Source organism: Numenius arquata, chromosome 7, assembly GCF_964106895.1.
Source record: "Numenius arquata chromosome 7, bNumArq3.hap1.1, whole genome shotgun sequence".
Lineage (NCBI taxonomy): Eukaryota > Metazoa > Chordata > Aves > Charadriiformes > Scolopacidae > Numenius > Numenius arquata.
The window spans coordinates 61,377,884-61,393,979 of NC_133582.1; the positions used below are offsets into that span (position 1 = coordinate 61,377,884).

The window sequence follows — 16,096 nt, forward strand, 5'->3', positions numbered from 1 at the left end:
GCCCGGAAACCTCCCTCTCGATCGCCACGCTCGGGCTGGGAGATCGCTGTCGGTATTCACTTTAAAAGAGCTTGAATGAGACTTTTTTTTTTTTTTCCCCCCCACTTTTTTTTTTTTTTTTTTGCCTTTTGCTTTTTTTTTTTTTTTTTTTTTTTAAGCCCAAGCTTTGTTGTGCTAAACTAGTTGGACGAGTTAGGGTGTCGCTGCTCCCGATTGCTCTGGCCAATGGAACCCGATCCACCCTGCTGTGCGTAAGAGCGCAATTAAGGATTTAACCAAGGCTGTGCTGCGCCCCAGCCAGCAGTCTGCCGGAGACAGACACAGCGCCGCAGCCTCCTCCCCCGGCCATGGCTGCTTAGAGCCCGGCAGCCCCGGTAGCCAGCCCCAGCCCGCCGCCGGCCACCCGCCCCCCCCCCCCCCCCCTCCTCCACCCCCCAGCTATGACAGGAGTATTTGACAGAAGGGTCCCCACCATCCGATCCGGCGACTTCCAGGCTCCTTTCCAGACGGCCGCAGCCATGCACCACCCGTCCCAGGAATCTCCCACTTTACCCGAGTCCTCGGCTACGGATTCCGACTACTACAGCCCGGCGGGGGGAGCCCCGCACGGCTACTGCTCGCCTACCTCGGCTTCCTACGGCAAAGCGCTCAACCCTTACCAGTACCAGTACCACGGCATGAATGGATCTGCTGGGAACTATCCTGCCAAAGCCTATGCAGACTACAGCTACGCCAGCCCCTACCACCAGTACGGCGGGGCTTACAACCGCGTACAGAGCTCCGCCAGCCAGCCAGGTGAGGGCCGGGGGGGGGGGGGGGGGGGGGTCCGGGGGGGTGCGAGGGGCTGCCGCGGCCGTGGGGAGGCTGGGAGAGCGCGCCCCGGCAGATCCCTGCCCCGTGGACCGCGGGGATGCAGCTTCCCCTCGACCACAGGGAGAAACAAATTATAAAAATTAAATAAATAAGTAAAATAGAAAAGAAAAAGAAAAGAAAAGAAAAGAAAAGAAAAGAAAAGAAAAGAAAAGAAAAGAAAAGAAAAGAAAAGAAAAGAAACACATCAAAAAAAAAAAAAAAGAAGAATTTAAAAAGGGAGAGGGGGGAAGAAAATGAAAGTTAGTTAAAAAAAAATTTAAGTGGACAGCTGGGTCTAGTTTTCCTGAGCAGCCCGCACAATCTAAACCACAAATCCTAGGACTAGTGATTTAAAGAAGCAAACATCGGGCCCCCACGGCCCCTTCCCTTCCCTCCCCCTCGCAGGAAAAGGAGGAAAAATAGCCGAGCCTTGTTGCGCGTCTCAAACTCAGGTTCGCGGTGGCGAAGAAAGTTTCCTTCCCCCCCTGTGCTGGGGGGGCGGGGGAGGAGACTGGGAGGGGGAGCCCAGCCGTGGCGGGGCTGCGGAGCCGGGGGGGGGGGGGGTACCAGAAAGCGCCGCGTTTTTAGCGCTTTCCATTGACTTTTTTGTAAGTTGTTGTGGGGAAGAAAGAAAAAAAAATTAGGAAAAAAAAAAAAAAACAAAACCACCAAGAAGAAGGGGGCAGAGAGAAAATAAAGCGAGCCCGCGGAAAGTCGAGCGTCTGGGGCTTGCGCGGCCGCGGCGGCGCTTGGGGACACGCCGCGGGAAGGCGCGGGAGTGCGGAGGAGGCGGTGGGTGCCCGGGGTAGGGCTCCGCGCCGCTGCGGGCCGGCCTCCTCCCAGCAGGGCACTAATAATCCTCCTAATTGCCGTGGCAGGGGCGCAGGGCTCCGCGCCCGCGCAGCCCAGCGCGCCCTCCGCGGAGGATGACCGCGGCGGTGGCGGAGGAGGAAGGCCGGGGGTGGCGGAGGCCCGGGGCGGAGGGAGCACCCCCCCTACCCCGTCCCCCCCAACCTCTCCGCGGGGAGCCGGCGGAGGTTGCGCGGGGCCGCCGGAGCCCCCGGGGAGAGCCGCGGGGGCCCGTCGTGCCGGCGCCGCTGCCCTGCCCTACCCGGCCCGGCCCGGCCCGCGGGCGGGAGGCCGGCGGCGGCGTAGGCTGCGCGGGCGCGGAGCGGAGCCGAGTCCCTCGCCTTAACGTCTGCGTCTGTGTCTCTCTCCCGCCCTTGCGCCCGTGCAGAGAAGGAGGTGGCGGAGCCCGAGGTGAGGATGGTGAACGGCAAACCAAAGAAAGTGCGCAAACCCCGGACTATCTATTCCAGCTTTCAGCTGGCGGCGTTGCAGAGGAGGTTTCAGAAGACCCAGTACCTCGCCCTGCCCGAGCGGGCCGAGCTGGCCGCCTCCCTGGGGCTCACGCAGACACAGGTACCGCGCTGGGACGGGACGGGCTGGGATCCGCCCGGCGGGGCGCAGAGCTGCGCGGCTTTCCCCCCCTCCCCGCCCCCGGGGAAGGGCCGGGAGGGCGGCGGGGAGCGGGTCCCCCGCTTTGCCAGGCGGGCATTAACGGTGTCGGTTTCCCTTCCCTCTTTCCACCCCTCTCTGCCCCCTCCCCTCCCCTTTTCCCAGGTGAAAATTTGGTTTCAGAATAAAAGATCCAAGATCAAGAAGATCATGAAGAACGGGGAGATGCCCCCGGAGCACAGCCCCAGCTCCAGCGACCCCATGGCCTGCAACTCTCCGCAGTCGCCGGCGGTTTGGGAACCCCAGGGCTCGTCCCGCTCCCTCAGCCACCCTGCCCACGCACACCCGCACCCTCCGAACTCCAACCCGTCCCCCGCATCCAGCTACCTGGAGAGCTCCGCTTCCTGGTACCCCGCTGCCACCTCCATCAACTCCCACCTCCAGCCCCACGGCTCCCTACAGCACCCGTTAGCGCTGGCCTCTGGGACAATTTATTAAGAGTCTGACCCTTATTATTATTATTATTATTATTATTATTTTATTTTTTTAAATTTTTTGTTTTGTTTTGTTTTGTTGTTGTTGTTGCTCCTTGGACTCCTGTGTTTTACTGTTAAGGAATAATATCGAAAGGAATGCGTATGGGGGATTTTTAAAAAGGGAAAAGAAACAAACAAAAAGATTAAAATGTGTAAAGCTTGTGCATGTAACTTATTGCATTTCAAAGGAAACCCCTTTTTTATACAATACGGACATTTTTTGGCTCAGCTGTGGACACTATCAATGGTGCCTTGAAATCTATGACCTCAACTTTTCCAGAGACTTTTTTTCAATGTTATTTTAACCCTGTAAATAATTGTAGATAGAGGAATTAAACTGTATATTCTGAATAAAATAAAATTATTTCGACCACGAGAAGCGTTTCCAAATTACCCCTTCTTCTATTCATAAGAGGAGGAGAAAAAAAAAAAAAAATATATATATATATATATATATATAACAATGCCGATTTGCTTGCAGAGAGCGACCGAGGAGAGAGGGATTTTTTGAGGGGCCCGATCCTGGGAGCTCACATTCGGTCGCCGTGCCGTGCCACCGCAGCCCGGGATCTTGGCAAGGATGGCAATGGATGGCAAGGATCTGACCTTTGTAGGTGGCCACGGGCGAGCCGAGGGGCGGCGGATGCTCCCTCCTCGCTGGAAAAAAAAAAAAAAAAGGGGGGGGCTTTTGCAAGACGGCGTAGAGCTTGTCGCGGCGTGATTTAAGCTGCGGGGAAAGCTGCCCATCCACCCTAACGCTCGAAAGCCAATCTCTCGCCTTAAGCCGCCCCGAATCCTTTCCCGAGAGCAATTAGCGTCGAGAGCCGCGCGCTCCGCAGCCCATCAGTCGCCCGTGCGCGCTCGGCTAATTATACAAATTACGTTTCCGTCAAAGGGAGCCACTAAATATGAGAAAAGGATAAAATGAGGGCCCCGCTCCCCCCGCTTCTGCTAAAAGCCTGGGGCGGCTCCGGCTGAAGGAGGGACTTTACGGAGGTACTTTTGTTTTGGTTTTTCTCTCTTTATCTCCGGGGTTGAGGGGGAAAAGCCGGGCGGCGGGGCCGCGGGTAGCGCTGCACCGGGGAGGGGGCTTCGGCCAGGCGGCCGCGCAGGGGCGCGGAGCCCTCGCGTAGCCACAGGCACCGAGCCTGGCCCCCCCCCCCCCCCCCCCCCCCAGCAGGAACCCCGGGTTTTCCCCGCCAGGAACCGGCCCGCGGGGCCCCCGCGGCGGCACACGTTCCCGCGGGTCCCCCCCCGCTTCTTCCCCTCTCCCCGGCCGTCACGGGGAGGGGGGGAGCAGGGAGCCGCGCTGGGAATTCAGGGCCGTGCGGGGTAAGGCGGCGGCGGTGACTGTGACAAAGGCGTCGCCTGAAGGATTCCCCCCCCCCCCCCCCGATAAAAAATATTGCCCCCTGTCACCCGTGTGTGGCGGGGAGAGGGCTGGCGGGGCTGGGAAGGGAGGCCTGAAAAGGCAGGCTCCTGCCCTGGGGCGCACTTACCTGTCTCCAGCCTTCCTCCCCGCTGCCCCCCGCCCCCCCCCCGCCCCCCCCCGCCTCCCTCCTTCTCCCTCCGCTCCCGCCTGCCATGTTTTCCGCGTGTGCGTGAGTGTGAGTGCGTGTGCGAGTGTGCGTGCTTTCTCCCCAAAGAAAGCAGCCCCGGGTTGCTGTTTTGTAACAGGTTTGGGGGTTGGTAAATGTCTCGCAGTACAATAGACCAGTTTGTTGGGTAAAGCTGCTCCCTTGCACGCCGGGGAAGGGTGCGTGGGTGCCGGAGACAGGGCGGCGGGGGCCGCCGGCGGCTGCCCACCCCCTGCCCGCTGCCGGGCAGCCCTGCCGCCGCTGCCCCGCGTCCTCTCCGCGGCTCCGGGGACCGGCTCCTGCTCATTTCCCTCCCAAGGTTTCGGGGACTTTCCGCGTCTCTGCTGAAAAGCTCGGCTTTGTCTCTCCTGATGACTTCCACCCCGTGCAAAACAAAACAAAACAAAACAAAAGCTCGACCTTTTAATTTCCCTCCGTTCTTTTCCTCGTTTCCCTTTAGACAAGCGTTATTTATTTTTTTTTTAACCTGCAGTAAGAGATTCTCCCCTCCCCGAGGTCCCTTCCCTTTGCAGAAAGGCTCGGACGCGAGGAGGTGGAAGTCTATTTCCCAGGTTCTTTGAGGAGCTGCCGGGGGGCTCTTTGGTGCCGGTAACCTGCCGGGGCCGGGGGGGGCTCGGGCGGAGAGCGCAGGAACAGCTCCGGGGAGGCGGGATGCCGGCGGGCGGGATGCAGGGCAGGGATGGGAATTCACGCTACCGGCGCTGGCCGGGCTCTCCCACCGCTCCCCTCTCCCAGCCAGCTGGGCTCGGTTTCCATCCCGGTCCCATCTCCCTGCTTAATTTCTCCTCCTCCCAGTTCGGGGTGGCGTTGGGCAGGTCGGGGGGAGCCTGGCACCCCTTCCCGGGAGAGGGTAGCCAGGCCCCGGTTAGCAAATGCCCCTCGCCGGGGCTCCCCGTCGCCGTGGCCGCGGCTCCAATGCACACCCAGGGGCGACAGCCGCCCGCCCCTTCGTGACATCCCCTGGCCGAGGGGGATGCTCCTGTCCCCCCCCGTCCCCGTACACACAGGCAGGCACAGCCCGGCGCCTCTCCCCGCCCGGGCGCAGCCTCGGGGCTCCGGCGGCGGCCGAAGGGAGCCTGGCTTGTCCGGGCCTCCCCCCTTCCCTCCCCGGGAAAGGGATGGGATGAACTGTCCTTTGTCTGACGCTGGGTTTGGGCTCGGCGGATTGCTGGCTCGGGGATTTTTTTTTTTGGCCTTTTTTTTTTCTCTCTCTCCCCCCCCCCCCCCCCCTTCCCCTCCCTTCTCTTTTCCTGGCGGCCACTTCCATGTGGAGCCGGGGCAGCTCGGGGAGCCGAGAGGAGCCACATTCCTGTGGGTGCCGAGCGGCTCCAGGGCTGAGCCACAGGGCCTGACACACACACACAGACACACACACACACACACACACAGACACACACACACACAGGGCAGCCTGCAGCCCCAGCTGCCCCACATCGAGAGCTCCTGACACCGCCTGCACCCCTGGGGCTCCCCCCACACACACACCCCGCCACTGCGCTCGGCCCCGGGATGGGGCGCACACCCACAACACCCAGACACAGGCAGCTGACTGTCCGCCGCCCCCACCGACGGACACCGGGGGAACACCTTCACCCCTTTCCCCCAAAGCCCTCCCCCTCCCTCCCCGCTGCTCCCTGCCCGGGCAGAGCCTCCGTCCGGGGGGAGCGCTGCCTCCTCGCCAAGCCGCTCCCTTTCTCTCCCCCTCCTTCCTCGGTGGGGGGGGACACACCAAAAAACCACCCCCTCCAACCTGTCACCGCGTCAAGGCCGCCCGCTCGTCAGGCGTTTCTGTCGCCCCCTCTCTCCCCTCCGTCTCCCCCATCAATTCGTGCCTCGGCGGGGTGTCCCCCCCCCATCGTCCCCCCCGTCCCCCCCCACCCCGGGCGCTGCCCGCTCCGCCGCCGGCAGCGCTGTATCCCAAACGTGCACCGCACATGTGGCATCGATTAAAGATTTCTACCACGCAATTTTGCGACTGACAGACTTTAGGTGGTTCGGTTGTGGATTACGGAAAGGAGATCTATTGCTTCAGGAAAGTCGGGGCGGGTGGGGGGAGAGGAGAGGAGTGGGGGGGGGGGGGGAAGAAGCCCCTCTTGCTTTCAGTCTATTTGAGCGGTTGCCCGCAGTAACGCAATAACCTGTTTTATAGGTCAGACAAGAACCGTGAAAATGGGAACGGCGGAGTTTACATTAAGCCTCCCTTTCTCTCACTCTCTCTCTCTCTTTTTTTTTTTTTTTTTTTTTTTTAGGGAGAATCTGTGTTACATCAATTAAATGTTTTTTTTTCTGCTCTTTGTTCGGCTGTTTACACGCGAATTGGGAGGATAAGCGACGGTTTATCTGCCAGGAATACAAACCCAACGCGCACCCCGGGTGTCTGCGGGAACACCTTCCACGGACACCACCTTCCAGGCCGCCGCAAAAAAAAAAAAAAAATAAAGAAAAAAACCCCACAAACCTCCCAGGTCCCCTTTTCCTTCTTATTTCCCTTTAGGTGAGGGCCCGGGGAGTCGGGCCCGGCCAGCGGCGGCGACTGATTCAGCCCTTGGCAAGGAGGAGCAGGGGATGGCTCCTCGCCCTCCTCCGGCCGCCGCCTGCCCCTCGGCAGCCCCGGGGAGGTTGCCCAAACCCCCGCCCGGGCTTTGGAGCGGGGATGAGCGAGCCTGGCCGGGCCGGATCCTGACTTGGCTCCCTGCTCTTCCAGCGGCATCGCCTGCCTGACTGCCGAGCCGGCCCCCCAGCCCTGAAAACCTTTACGGGCTCCTGGATATGCATCATATAACGCGTTTTATAGGGCTTTCGCCTCGCCGTGCGCACTGAGCCCCCCTTTCTCTTTTTTCTTTTTTTTTATTTTTTTTTCGCCTTATTTTTATAAATTCCCGTGGAGAAAAGAGCGCAGAGGGAGGCTGCGGGCTGCCAGGCGCGGCTGCAGCCGGGGGAGACCAGGGCCGGCAACCCTCCCGCCGGCCGAGCCAGCCCCGGCCGCTGCCTCCCCCCCCCCCCCCCCCGCCCCCGGACCCTGCCGGTACCTGCCGGCGGGGCAGCAACCGCGCTTTGATGATCTGGCCCATTAAAAAACGAAACGGGGTTGTGTATTTCGTGTCCAGGGTTAATAAAAGCTAATCAGGAGTGGAAAGCGAACAAGCCCAATGAGTTAACCTCGCTAGCTGCAGGTAGTCCTGTTAGCCGGGCTCTTTTGGTTAATTAATTACAATTGAGTCGGTTCTGTGATAATTTCCTTAAGGACCCCTGACGACTGGTCCAGCGGGAGCGCAAAAGGCCGCCGGCTCCGCATCCTCCCGCGGAGGGTGCCCGGCAACGGCGCCCTGCACCCAGCATCCCCCAACCCCCCCCCCACCCCCGGTTACGAGCCTCCCGAGGCTTCTCGCCCGAAAGTGACGATCGGTCACCTGGGAGGAGGCACACGCCGAGGGCGAGCCCGCTTTTGGGGATGGGGCGGGGAGCCCGGGGATCCTTCGGGTACCGGGGGAGAGCCTGCCGGGGAAGAGCCGAGCCGGGAGGCGGACTGATGCCGGGGGGAGCCCGAAGCATCAGCCCCAGCCCCTGCCTGCACATCAGGCTCGCTCTCCTCCAGGTTTGGGCACGTAACGCCGCAGACCACTGATTTGCTATTTTCTTAATTCCCGCTCTTCTCATTCCCTATGAATCAAACAGTCTTTTGTCCTTCGGAGTTTGATTTGATCGCTACTGTTCGCATTTCACTTTTGTGTTTTTTCTCTCCCTATACCATTACTCATTGAGTGCCCCGTGAAATTACAATCGTACGTTTTCAACTCAGCAACCCATTTGCAGTGCAAAAATAGGGTCTAAATAATGGCTGAATTAGCCCTACTGGACAGTTTCAGATGTAACACTCTGTAATAATTATATTGCAGGCTGGATTAGGATGCTATTATCATAATCTGGACGTTTACAATTATCTGTAATTTGCAAAGATGCGCCAGGTCTTGATTACAGCAGTTTTTTTTTTTTTTTTTTTTTTTTTTTTATCAAGCTAACCATCACTAAACAGTGACAGTAATAACAGCTAATTTTGCTGGCAATATAAGAGGTGCTGGGGTGTGCAAACAATTTCACACCTGGATGTGCTCACTCAACCAAGAATATAGAGAAAGAGCTTCTGCCCTGAGACTCAGAAAAATATTCTCCACTGCTTCTGTTCAGTATAGATTTCTAGACCCCGAGCCTTTGCTTAGCAGATTTGCACAGGGGGTAAGTTTCGGGGCTCGCTTGGGTTTGGGGGGGTCGGTCCGTGGCCGCTTCGCGCCTTCCCCCTCGAGGCACGCTCCGTTTTTCCCTCGTTCCCCTCACTTTTCGCGGTCGCTCTTGCGCCGGTGCGTTCCCTCACCGGGCCGAACCCCGACGGCTCCGCACCCCCCTTATCCCCCCCGGCTGGGGTGGGACGGGGACGGTGGGGGTCCCGCCGGGCTACCGGAGGGGCGGTGCGGGACTCGGCGGAGAAACCGTGCGAGCTCCCCCCCCCCCACCACCACCACCGGGGTCCAGCCCAGACCGCCCGGCCCCGCAGCGCGGGCGGCGGCCAGGGGCGCGTTTTTCCGCGGCTCTCCGCGGCGCCCCGGCGTCCCGGTGCCGGCGTCCCCGGGGCGGCGGCGGCGGCAGGTTGGGCGGGCGGCGCGGGGAGCTGCCGCCGCTCCATCCATCCATAGATGACGCTGTTTCACGAGAGTCTCCCGGGGCGGCGGCAGCGCCGGTGGGAGCCCCATCCGCTCCCACCCTGCTCTCGGGAAGGCCTGCCTCTCCCACCTTCTTTTCTTTTAAATTATTATTATTATTGTTAACAGCAGCAGCATTTATTTGTTTGCTCGCTTGCTTCTTGCCCGGGCTTTATTTAAACCTCTCTGAGAAATCACTCGTGGGGGAGGAGGGCGCGACTCACCGAGAGGCTTTCCGCGCCGGCACCCACGCTGGCACCGGGGAGGCGAGGACGAGCCCCCCGAATGCCCACGGGAAGCAGCGAGCCCCCCCTTTCCCACCCCCAGCGCGGCGGGACACACACACACACACACACACACACGACACACGCACGCCGCCACACGCGGCCCGCCGCCGTCCCCACTCGGGGGCTGCGGCGAAAGGGTTAATGGAGGCGGTTGCGGGGGCCGGGGGGGGGCCGGGACCCGCCGGGTTGGGCTCGGCGGGGCTGGGCAGGGTTCCCCGGGTTGCGGGGCTCCCTTCTGCGGGGGCGAGGGTGAGCCCGCAGAGGGGGCAGCTTGCGGGGGTGTGTGTGGGGGGGGGGGGTGCAAAGCGGGGTTTCCTGAAGGATGCGCACACACAATGCTGTTGGTTTAAATGTACGGTAGCTTTCTCCCCGGTGTCATCTGAATAATTCAGTGAGCCCCACTACCAGCTGTACTTCTGAAGCCTCTTCCATTCTTTTCAGCATTATAATTTTGGTTAATTTTCAATTTTAGGCCCTACGTCTCTGCAATTTGTGTATGAATAACAGAATAATTTTCCTCTTTTGTTTCGCCTTTCCTGTTCCTGAATCTAAATAAAGATGGCTTTTTAGTATTAAAAGTGGAAGAAAATTACAGGTAATTATCTTTGACGGTAAAAACGCTGTAATCAGCGGGCTACATGAAAAATTACTCTAATTATGGCTGCATTTAAGAGAATGGAAAAAAACCTTCTTGTGGATAAAAACCTTAAATTGTCCCCAATGTCTGCTTCAAATTGGATGGCACTGCAGCTGGAGGCTTTGTTCAGAATTGATCCTGGGGAGCTCTGAACCCAAAGTTTCACAGTGGGAAGGGGAAAAAAAGAAAAGAAAACATTTTTCCTAATGTAACAATACGAATGGTAGAAAATGACAAGACTGATCGGTTTTAAACCACTCTGAAGACTGACTGAGCGTGGAAGTTGCTCAAAAAAAAACAAAAAAACACCCCCCCAAAAACTGGTATATTGGTAAGTAGTCTTTGCTTTGTGTCTAATTATAGTGACTGTCCTTTTGCACGACTGTATGTAGCTGTCATTATATGGAGCACTCTGAGGATCTCTATTGACTTCTGATAAATGGCTCAGTGGTTTCAAGGTTCATAATTTGAAGGATGCCCAGGTCTCTAGCCATTAATTCTCGCAGTATGGGGCACCCAGCTTGGGTGAGGAAAGGGCTTTTTTTATTTTTTTTTTTATTTTTTTTTTCATTTGCAGTGGTTGCTGTGCTTTCCACAAGCTGGGGAGGCTGGAGCTGGCCGGGCAGCGTGGTGTGTGCCTTTGCACCTCTCAAGGCTTTGCAAAACATTCCTCAGCTGGCATTGTCTGCTCTTTAAAAAAAAAAAAAAAAAGAAAAAAAACCAACAAAAAAAAAAAACCACAAAGGAGGGCGCCTCATTTCTTAATAATTTGGAGTCTCCAACCTTTGGGAAGAAAGGCAGGGCTCTGGTCTTTGCCTGGGCGAGAAAGCTAGGCTCAGCTGAGCAGCGGAGCAGGGAAATCGCAGCAGAAACGGCCGGGTGGTTAGAAACGTCTTCCAGGCTTATCTTTGCGGTCTCCATATCTCCTGTCTTAGTCGTAGCCTTAAAACTAACCAAAGCACCAGCTTCACCCCCTCCTCTCCCCACCTCCCCCCCCCCCCCCCCCCCCCCCTTCCGCCCATCTTTTCTGTCTTTGCTCGCAGATGTACGTTCAGGTCGCGGTGTCTGTGCAAAGCGGGGGGGACCAGCGTCCAGCTCCCCCGGCTGAACTGGGGGCGAGGGGGAAAGGGGGGGACGGGTCGGGAGAGGTGGGGGTCCGCTAAGGCGGGGAGAGATAGGAGCCAGGCGGGCGTTTTGTGGCTTTTACTCTATATATGAAAGAAGACAAAACCATACAAAGTATATGTACAACTAAAATTCAACAATATATACAGAAAGGTTGCTCGGGGGAAAGGTCCCTCTCGCTCAGCGGGTGAGGCTGCCCTCGGGCAGCGCTGAACCTTCCTTCCCCACACCGCGGCGGCGGGTGTCGCCGCGGATCCCTCGCTCTGTCCTTCCTGCTCGTCTCCGGGAGTCTGTCCGGCCGTGTGCGGGTGTGTGCGGGTGCGGGTGAGGGGGCTCTTTCGCGGGAGAGACGAGTGATTTCTTCTGAGCCGCAGCCCATTGCATTTTGAGAAAGCATGCAGGTTTTGCTTCGTGGTAATGTTCTAATCTTACAGTATATTTTCATTTTTCAATCAGTTCCCTTTTTTTTCCCTCTTCATTTCATTTTTTTTTTAATCCCTTCTTCTGTCTTTTAATTTTACTTTTTTTTTTTTTCCCCAGTCCGGATTTGGTGAATAAAAATGAAGGAGCTTTGACTAGTCTCTCTTTCATCATGTAATGTCTTTAGCTCATTAAACAAGTAAAAACGGCTGCCATGGTAGATTCAGGTTCTTCTTGTGGGCAAAGTCTGTAGAAGGTTTGTTTTGACGTATACTCCACAGAGAAAGAGGCTGGTGCCTTGGAGTCCAAAGGAAAATATCCTAAAGAGAAGTGTCTTCTGTGCGCCAGAATGAAAATTGTGTCTTTCTGTTCAAGATCAATCGCTGAGGTTACTTAAAAAAAAAAAAAAAAAATAAAATAAAATGAAGCCACTCTGTCTCTTTGCCGCATCTACAAGTTCACACAGAGCCTGGTAGCTGGCACGGCTTGGCAAAGCAGGGGAACTTTTTGCCATGTCGAGACGAGGCGTTCTTGGGAGATTATTTCTCTTGGACAATTCACATCATTTGTGGTCTCTGCATTGTGTCTTGATGTGGAGAAGAATACCAGTGAGAATAGCCAGGCATGTAGCTGTTGGGAGGCATATTGACTCCCTTGGCAGAAGCTGAAACGTCCCAGACTGGAGGCAGAGCCGGAGAGCGAGGGGAGAGGGCGGCGGAGCCGGGCAGGGGGTCACTCTCGTGGGGGTTGCTGCCCTGCTTCAGCAGCTTCTTGAATTTGGAGCGCTTGTTCTGGAACCAGATCTTCACCTGTAAAGCAAAACGCAGCAGATGATTAGGCTGCCGTCAGCACCCCGGGCGCGGCGGGGGACACCCCCCCGGGGGGCCGTGGGTTTGCTCTAGAGAAGGTGGGGAGAGCCCACGGCGGCCGGCCGGGGAGCTGGGGATGGGGAGAGGGGAAGGAGGGATAGCTACCGCTGCTCTCGGGCTCGGGATGCAGCTGGAGAGAAGAGGAGAGGCAGAGCGGAGCTGGGAAGCGAGAGGGATGCGGGTTTGAACCCGGAAGGTTCTTTTCCCCGGGCGGGCCGGATTGAGCGAGCTGAAACGGAGCTCTCCCGCTTTAACGCCTCGGTGGGAATTTTGGAGGTCATTCGATCGTTTGGGCAAGCTGTTGTCAAACACGGGCAATCATATGATTTTGTGCCAGGAGACAGGAGCCAATAGACAAAGGGCATCTTACACAAGAAATGGCGCATCCGAAAACAGGCACCATCGAGCGGCCCGCGCTGATGTGACGGGGGCGGGGGCACGATGGAAGCAGGATTGCGGCTTTATTTTAGAAGCTGTTTCGAAAGGAAGGGAAATTCTCTCTTTGCTCGGCGAGTGACCGGCTATCAAGATGGCTTTGGGTCTCATCCTGCTCCAAATTCCGCAGGAGTCCCGAGGAGGGAGCCTGCACTCGATGAGGTGTGCAAGGGTCGGGCCCACTCTGGCAGACCCCGGAATTATTCTAGAAATTATATATATGTGAGACACACGTTCACGCGTATTTCTTAGAAATCAAGCGAACAAAGAAAACGACTCCCGCACGTGTGTTCGACCTCGCAAACTTTGCAGGCGCGATCTTGGGGTGTAAGCGGGGGTGCTGGTCTCGCTGCACGCTCAGGATCGGGCCCCTAAACCTGTGCGAGAAGGCGACACAGCGGGGGGACGGGGCGCGCATGCCGTGCCAAGGGTACCGAGACCCCATTGGTGAAAACCATCAGGTCTAGCCCCACGATTAATGTCTGCTGAGTATTTAAAAATCGCTGGCTGTTATCAATGGCAATGATAAAATCCCTGAAGTTATTTGTTAAGCTCATAAATTCACACGATTGCGTTTTACCCGAATCGATCCCATCCATTCACGCACTTCCCCGCAAACCCCAGCCTGGGAAGCCTGTAAATGCCTCGTGTGTCTTTCAAAGCTTAAATTAGCAGAAGGGCACAGCTATTCCAACCACACTTAACTATGGCTTAACCTGCCATAATTTTGTACACGGCTGTCTTTGATCTTCAGATCTATTATCACCTTCCCTACATTTTGCCCGAGGGGAACCGCTGGGTTTGCGTTACTCATCCGAGGGTGAATTAACTATTGATTTTACAGGTATTTCCTAACGTGTTCCCGCTTCCCTTCTGCCCAAGAGGTCGCTCCGAGGCAGCTCCGCTTTGCTTTTAGCTCTACCTCGGGCCCAGCGATTCCTTGCCTTTGTTCTGTTCTCCTTTTCACGGCTGGGCGTTTGCACCTCGCTGCTGGAATTATCCGAAAATACAGGGCAATTTTTAAAACTTTAGTTGTGGCATCCAAGGGGAGCGCTCGCTCGCCGGGCGGCGGAGGGAAGGGCTCGTTCAGCCCCTTCCGCGGTGGCCCGGTCTCTGTGTCGTGCATTAGATAAGTCCTATCGCATACAGATGGAGGGGAGGGGTGGATCGTGTGCGTTACCTTTTCTACCGTCCCCGTTACAGAGGCCAAAACCTTTCGGGAGCATCGTACTTTGCGTGGCCTTTATTGCTCGAGCAGGATTTCAAGCGACTGGGGATTCCCAGTAATTACCTGTGTCTGGGTAAGTCCTAATGAAGCTGCCAGTTCGGCTCTCTCTGGAAGGGCCAGGTACTGGGTCTGCTGAAAGCGATGATTTAAAGCCTGGAGCTGTAGACTGGAGTAAATGGTTCGAGGCTTCCGAATCTTTTTCCCTTTTCCATTGAATCTGATTTCACCGTTTTCAATCACTGTGGTTTTTTGCTGGTCTGCAAGCGAAACAACACAGCTGAAACATCACCTTCCTCGGCCGCCCTTAACGCGGGCGGTTTGGCTGCCACGGCTACCGAAAACCACCCGGCAACTCGCCCCGACGCCGGTTCGGCACCGTCGCCTACATTCCGGCTCCTTAAAGGCATGTCGCGACACACGCTGCTGCTCGGGAGCTACCGGGAGGAAAAAAACAACTGTCCGGGTATAGTGGGAACGCTGCCTTTCCCCCGGGGGGAGGAAATGAGGAGGGGTGTGTGTGTGTGTGTGTATGGTGGGGGGGAATAATATGGAAAAAAAAAAAAATTAATTAAAATAAAGGCAGCACATCGTGAAGGGATGCCTGGTTCCAGGGACATCCAGGTTTTACCCGGCTAATTGCCTCCGCGTCGCCGGTTTGGTGGTCAGTGAATCACCAGCCCGAGACTTTTAACAATGCTTTTCTCCCCCCACACACCCCCCGCACACACCCCCCCACACACCCCCCCGCCCCCCCCCGCCGTGCCCCTCCGGATGAACACGTACAAATGAGCGGCTCCCTGAAAAAAAAAAAATAATAATAAATAATAATAATAATAATTAAAAAAAAAAAAATCCATAAATCAGCCGGCCCCCGAGCGGAATGCGACCCGCTCGCCTGGAAACTTTCACTCCTCAGGTGTTAGCAGGAATTTTGCTTCAAGCCGGTCCCGCCGTAACAAAGGAGCGCCCGGAGCAGCCCCCCCTGCTCGCCGGGGAAGGCGCCGGTGCCCGGTACAGCCGCGGTACCGGCGGCAGCGGAGGAGGGAGGGGGGGGGGGGGGGGCGAGCCGGGTACCGCGGGCCTAGGGAACGAGCAAGCCCGGTTCTCTCCGCGGGGTGGTTGGGGTGGCGAGGCCCGGGGATGGAAGGGAAGGGAAGGGAAGGGAGAGGTGGTGGTGGTGCGGGAGGGGGGCGGGGGGGGGGGAGAGAGAGAGAGCCGGCAGCGGGTTTGGGGAAGGGGGTGGGGGGGGGGGGCGGCGGTCTCACCTGCATCGTCCGCCCGCGTCTGGCTGGCCGCGCTGCTGCTGTGGTAGGACTGGAGGTAAGGGCTGTGCTGCGAGTGGCTCACGTAGGGGTAGGCGGCCAGCGAGCGGTGGTTGTAGGAGCCGGCGGTGCCGGAGTAGGGCGAGCCGTGGTGGTGATGCTGGTGGTGCGGGTGGGAGCCGGCGGCGGAGTGCAGGCAGTGCAGCGGGTAGTGGGCGCCGGCCATGGCCGGCGAGCTCTGCTGGGAGTGGGGAGGAGGCGGCGGCGGCGGCGGCGGCGGCTGCGGCGGCTGCTGCTGCTGCCCGAACTCCATGAAGGCGGATTTGGAGGAGTCTTGCGCGTCCAGCCCGTCAGCCATCGTAGTCATGGTCATCATCAAAGTTTGGGAGGGAGAGCGCGGCGCTCCCCGGCTCGCCCCCCGCGCTCTGCCTCCTTTCTGCCCAGCCACCGCCGCTCCCCTTACCCGCCGCGGCACCGCTGGAGAGGCGGCGGTGATTTAATTTAATTTCTTTTCTTTTTTTTTTTTTTTTTTTTTTTTCCCCCTCTCTCTCTCTCTCTTTTTTTTTTTTTTCTTTTCCGCCTTTTTTTTTGCCTTCCCCCCCCCCTCCTCTCCGAGGAGCCGTTGTGCGAGGGGCCCTCGATCACTGAGGGAGGGGAGGAAGGGGAGGGCGGTGTGCGGGGTGTGTGGAGGGGGA

At 57.6% G+C, this 16,096-nt stretch overlaps 2 protein-coding genes across 3 annotated transcripts; one reads left to right on the plus strand and one right to left on the minus strand.

Annotated features, from left to right (window-relative positions):
* Nucleotides 1-440: 440 nt before the first annotated feature.
* Nucleotides 441-2,808, plus strand: DLX5 (distal-less homeobox 5). The gene is made up of 3 exons (XM_074150850.1): nt 441-795; nt 2,090-2,274; nt 2,476-2,808. Exons 1-3 carry the CDS (start codon nt 441-443, stop codon nt 2,806-2,808), a joined length of 873 nt encoding a protein of 290 aa, XP_074006951.1.
* A 9,356-nt stretch (nt 2,809-12,164) lies between these two features.
* On the minus strand, nt 12,165-15,777 carry DLX6 (distal-less homeobox 6). Of its 2 annotated transcripts, none has more exons than XM_074150786.1 (3): nt 15,405-15,777; nt 14,203-14,396; nt 12,165-12,416 (listed from the first exon to the last, which is right to left on the minus strand). In XM_074150786.1, exons 1-3 carry the CDS (start codon nt 15,775-15,777, stop codon nt 12,165-12,167), a joined length of 819 nt encoding a protein of 272 aa, XP_074006887.1. The 2 variants fall into 2 exon arrangements, with proteins under 2 accessions (XP_074006887.1, XP_074006886.1); XM_074150785.1 differs by having other exon boundaries at nt 14,203-14,391; nt 15,394-15,777.
* Nucleotides 15,778-16,096: the final 319 nt, after the last annotated feature.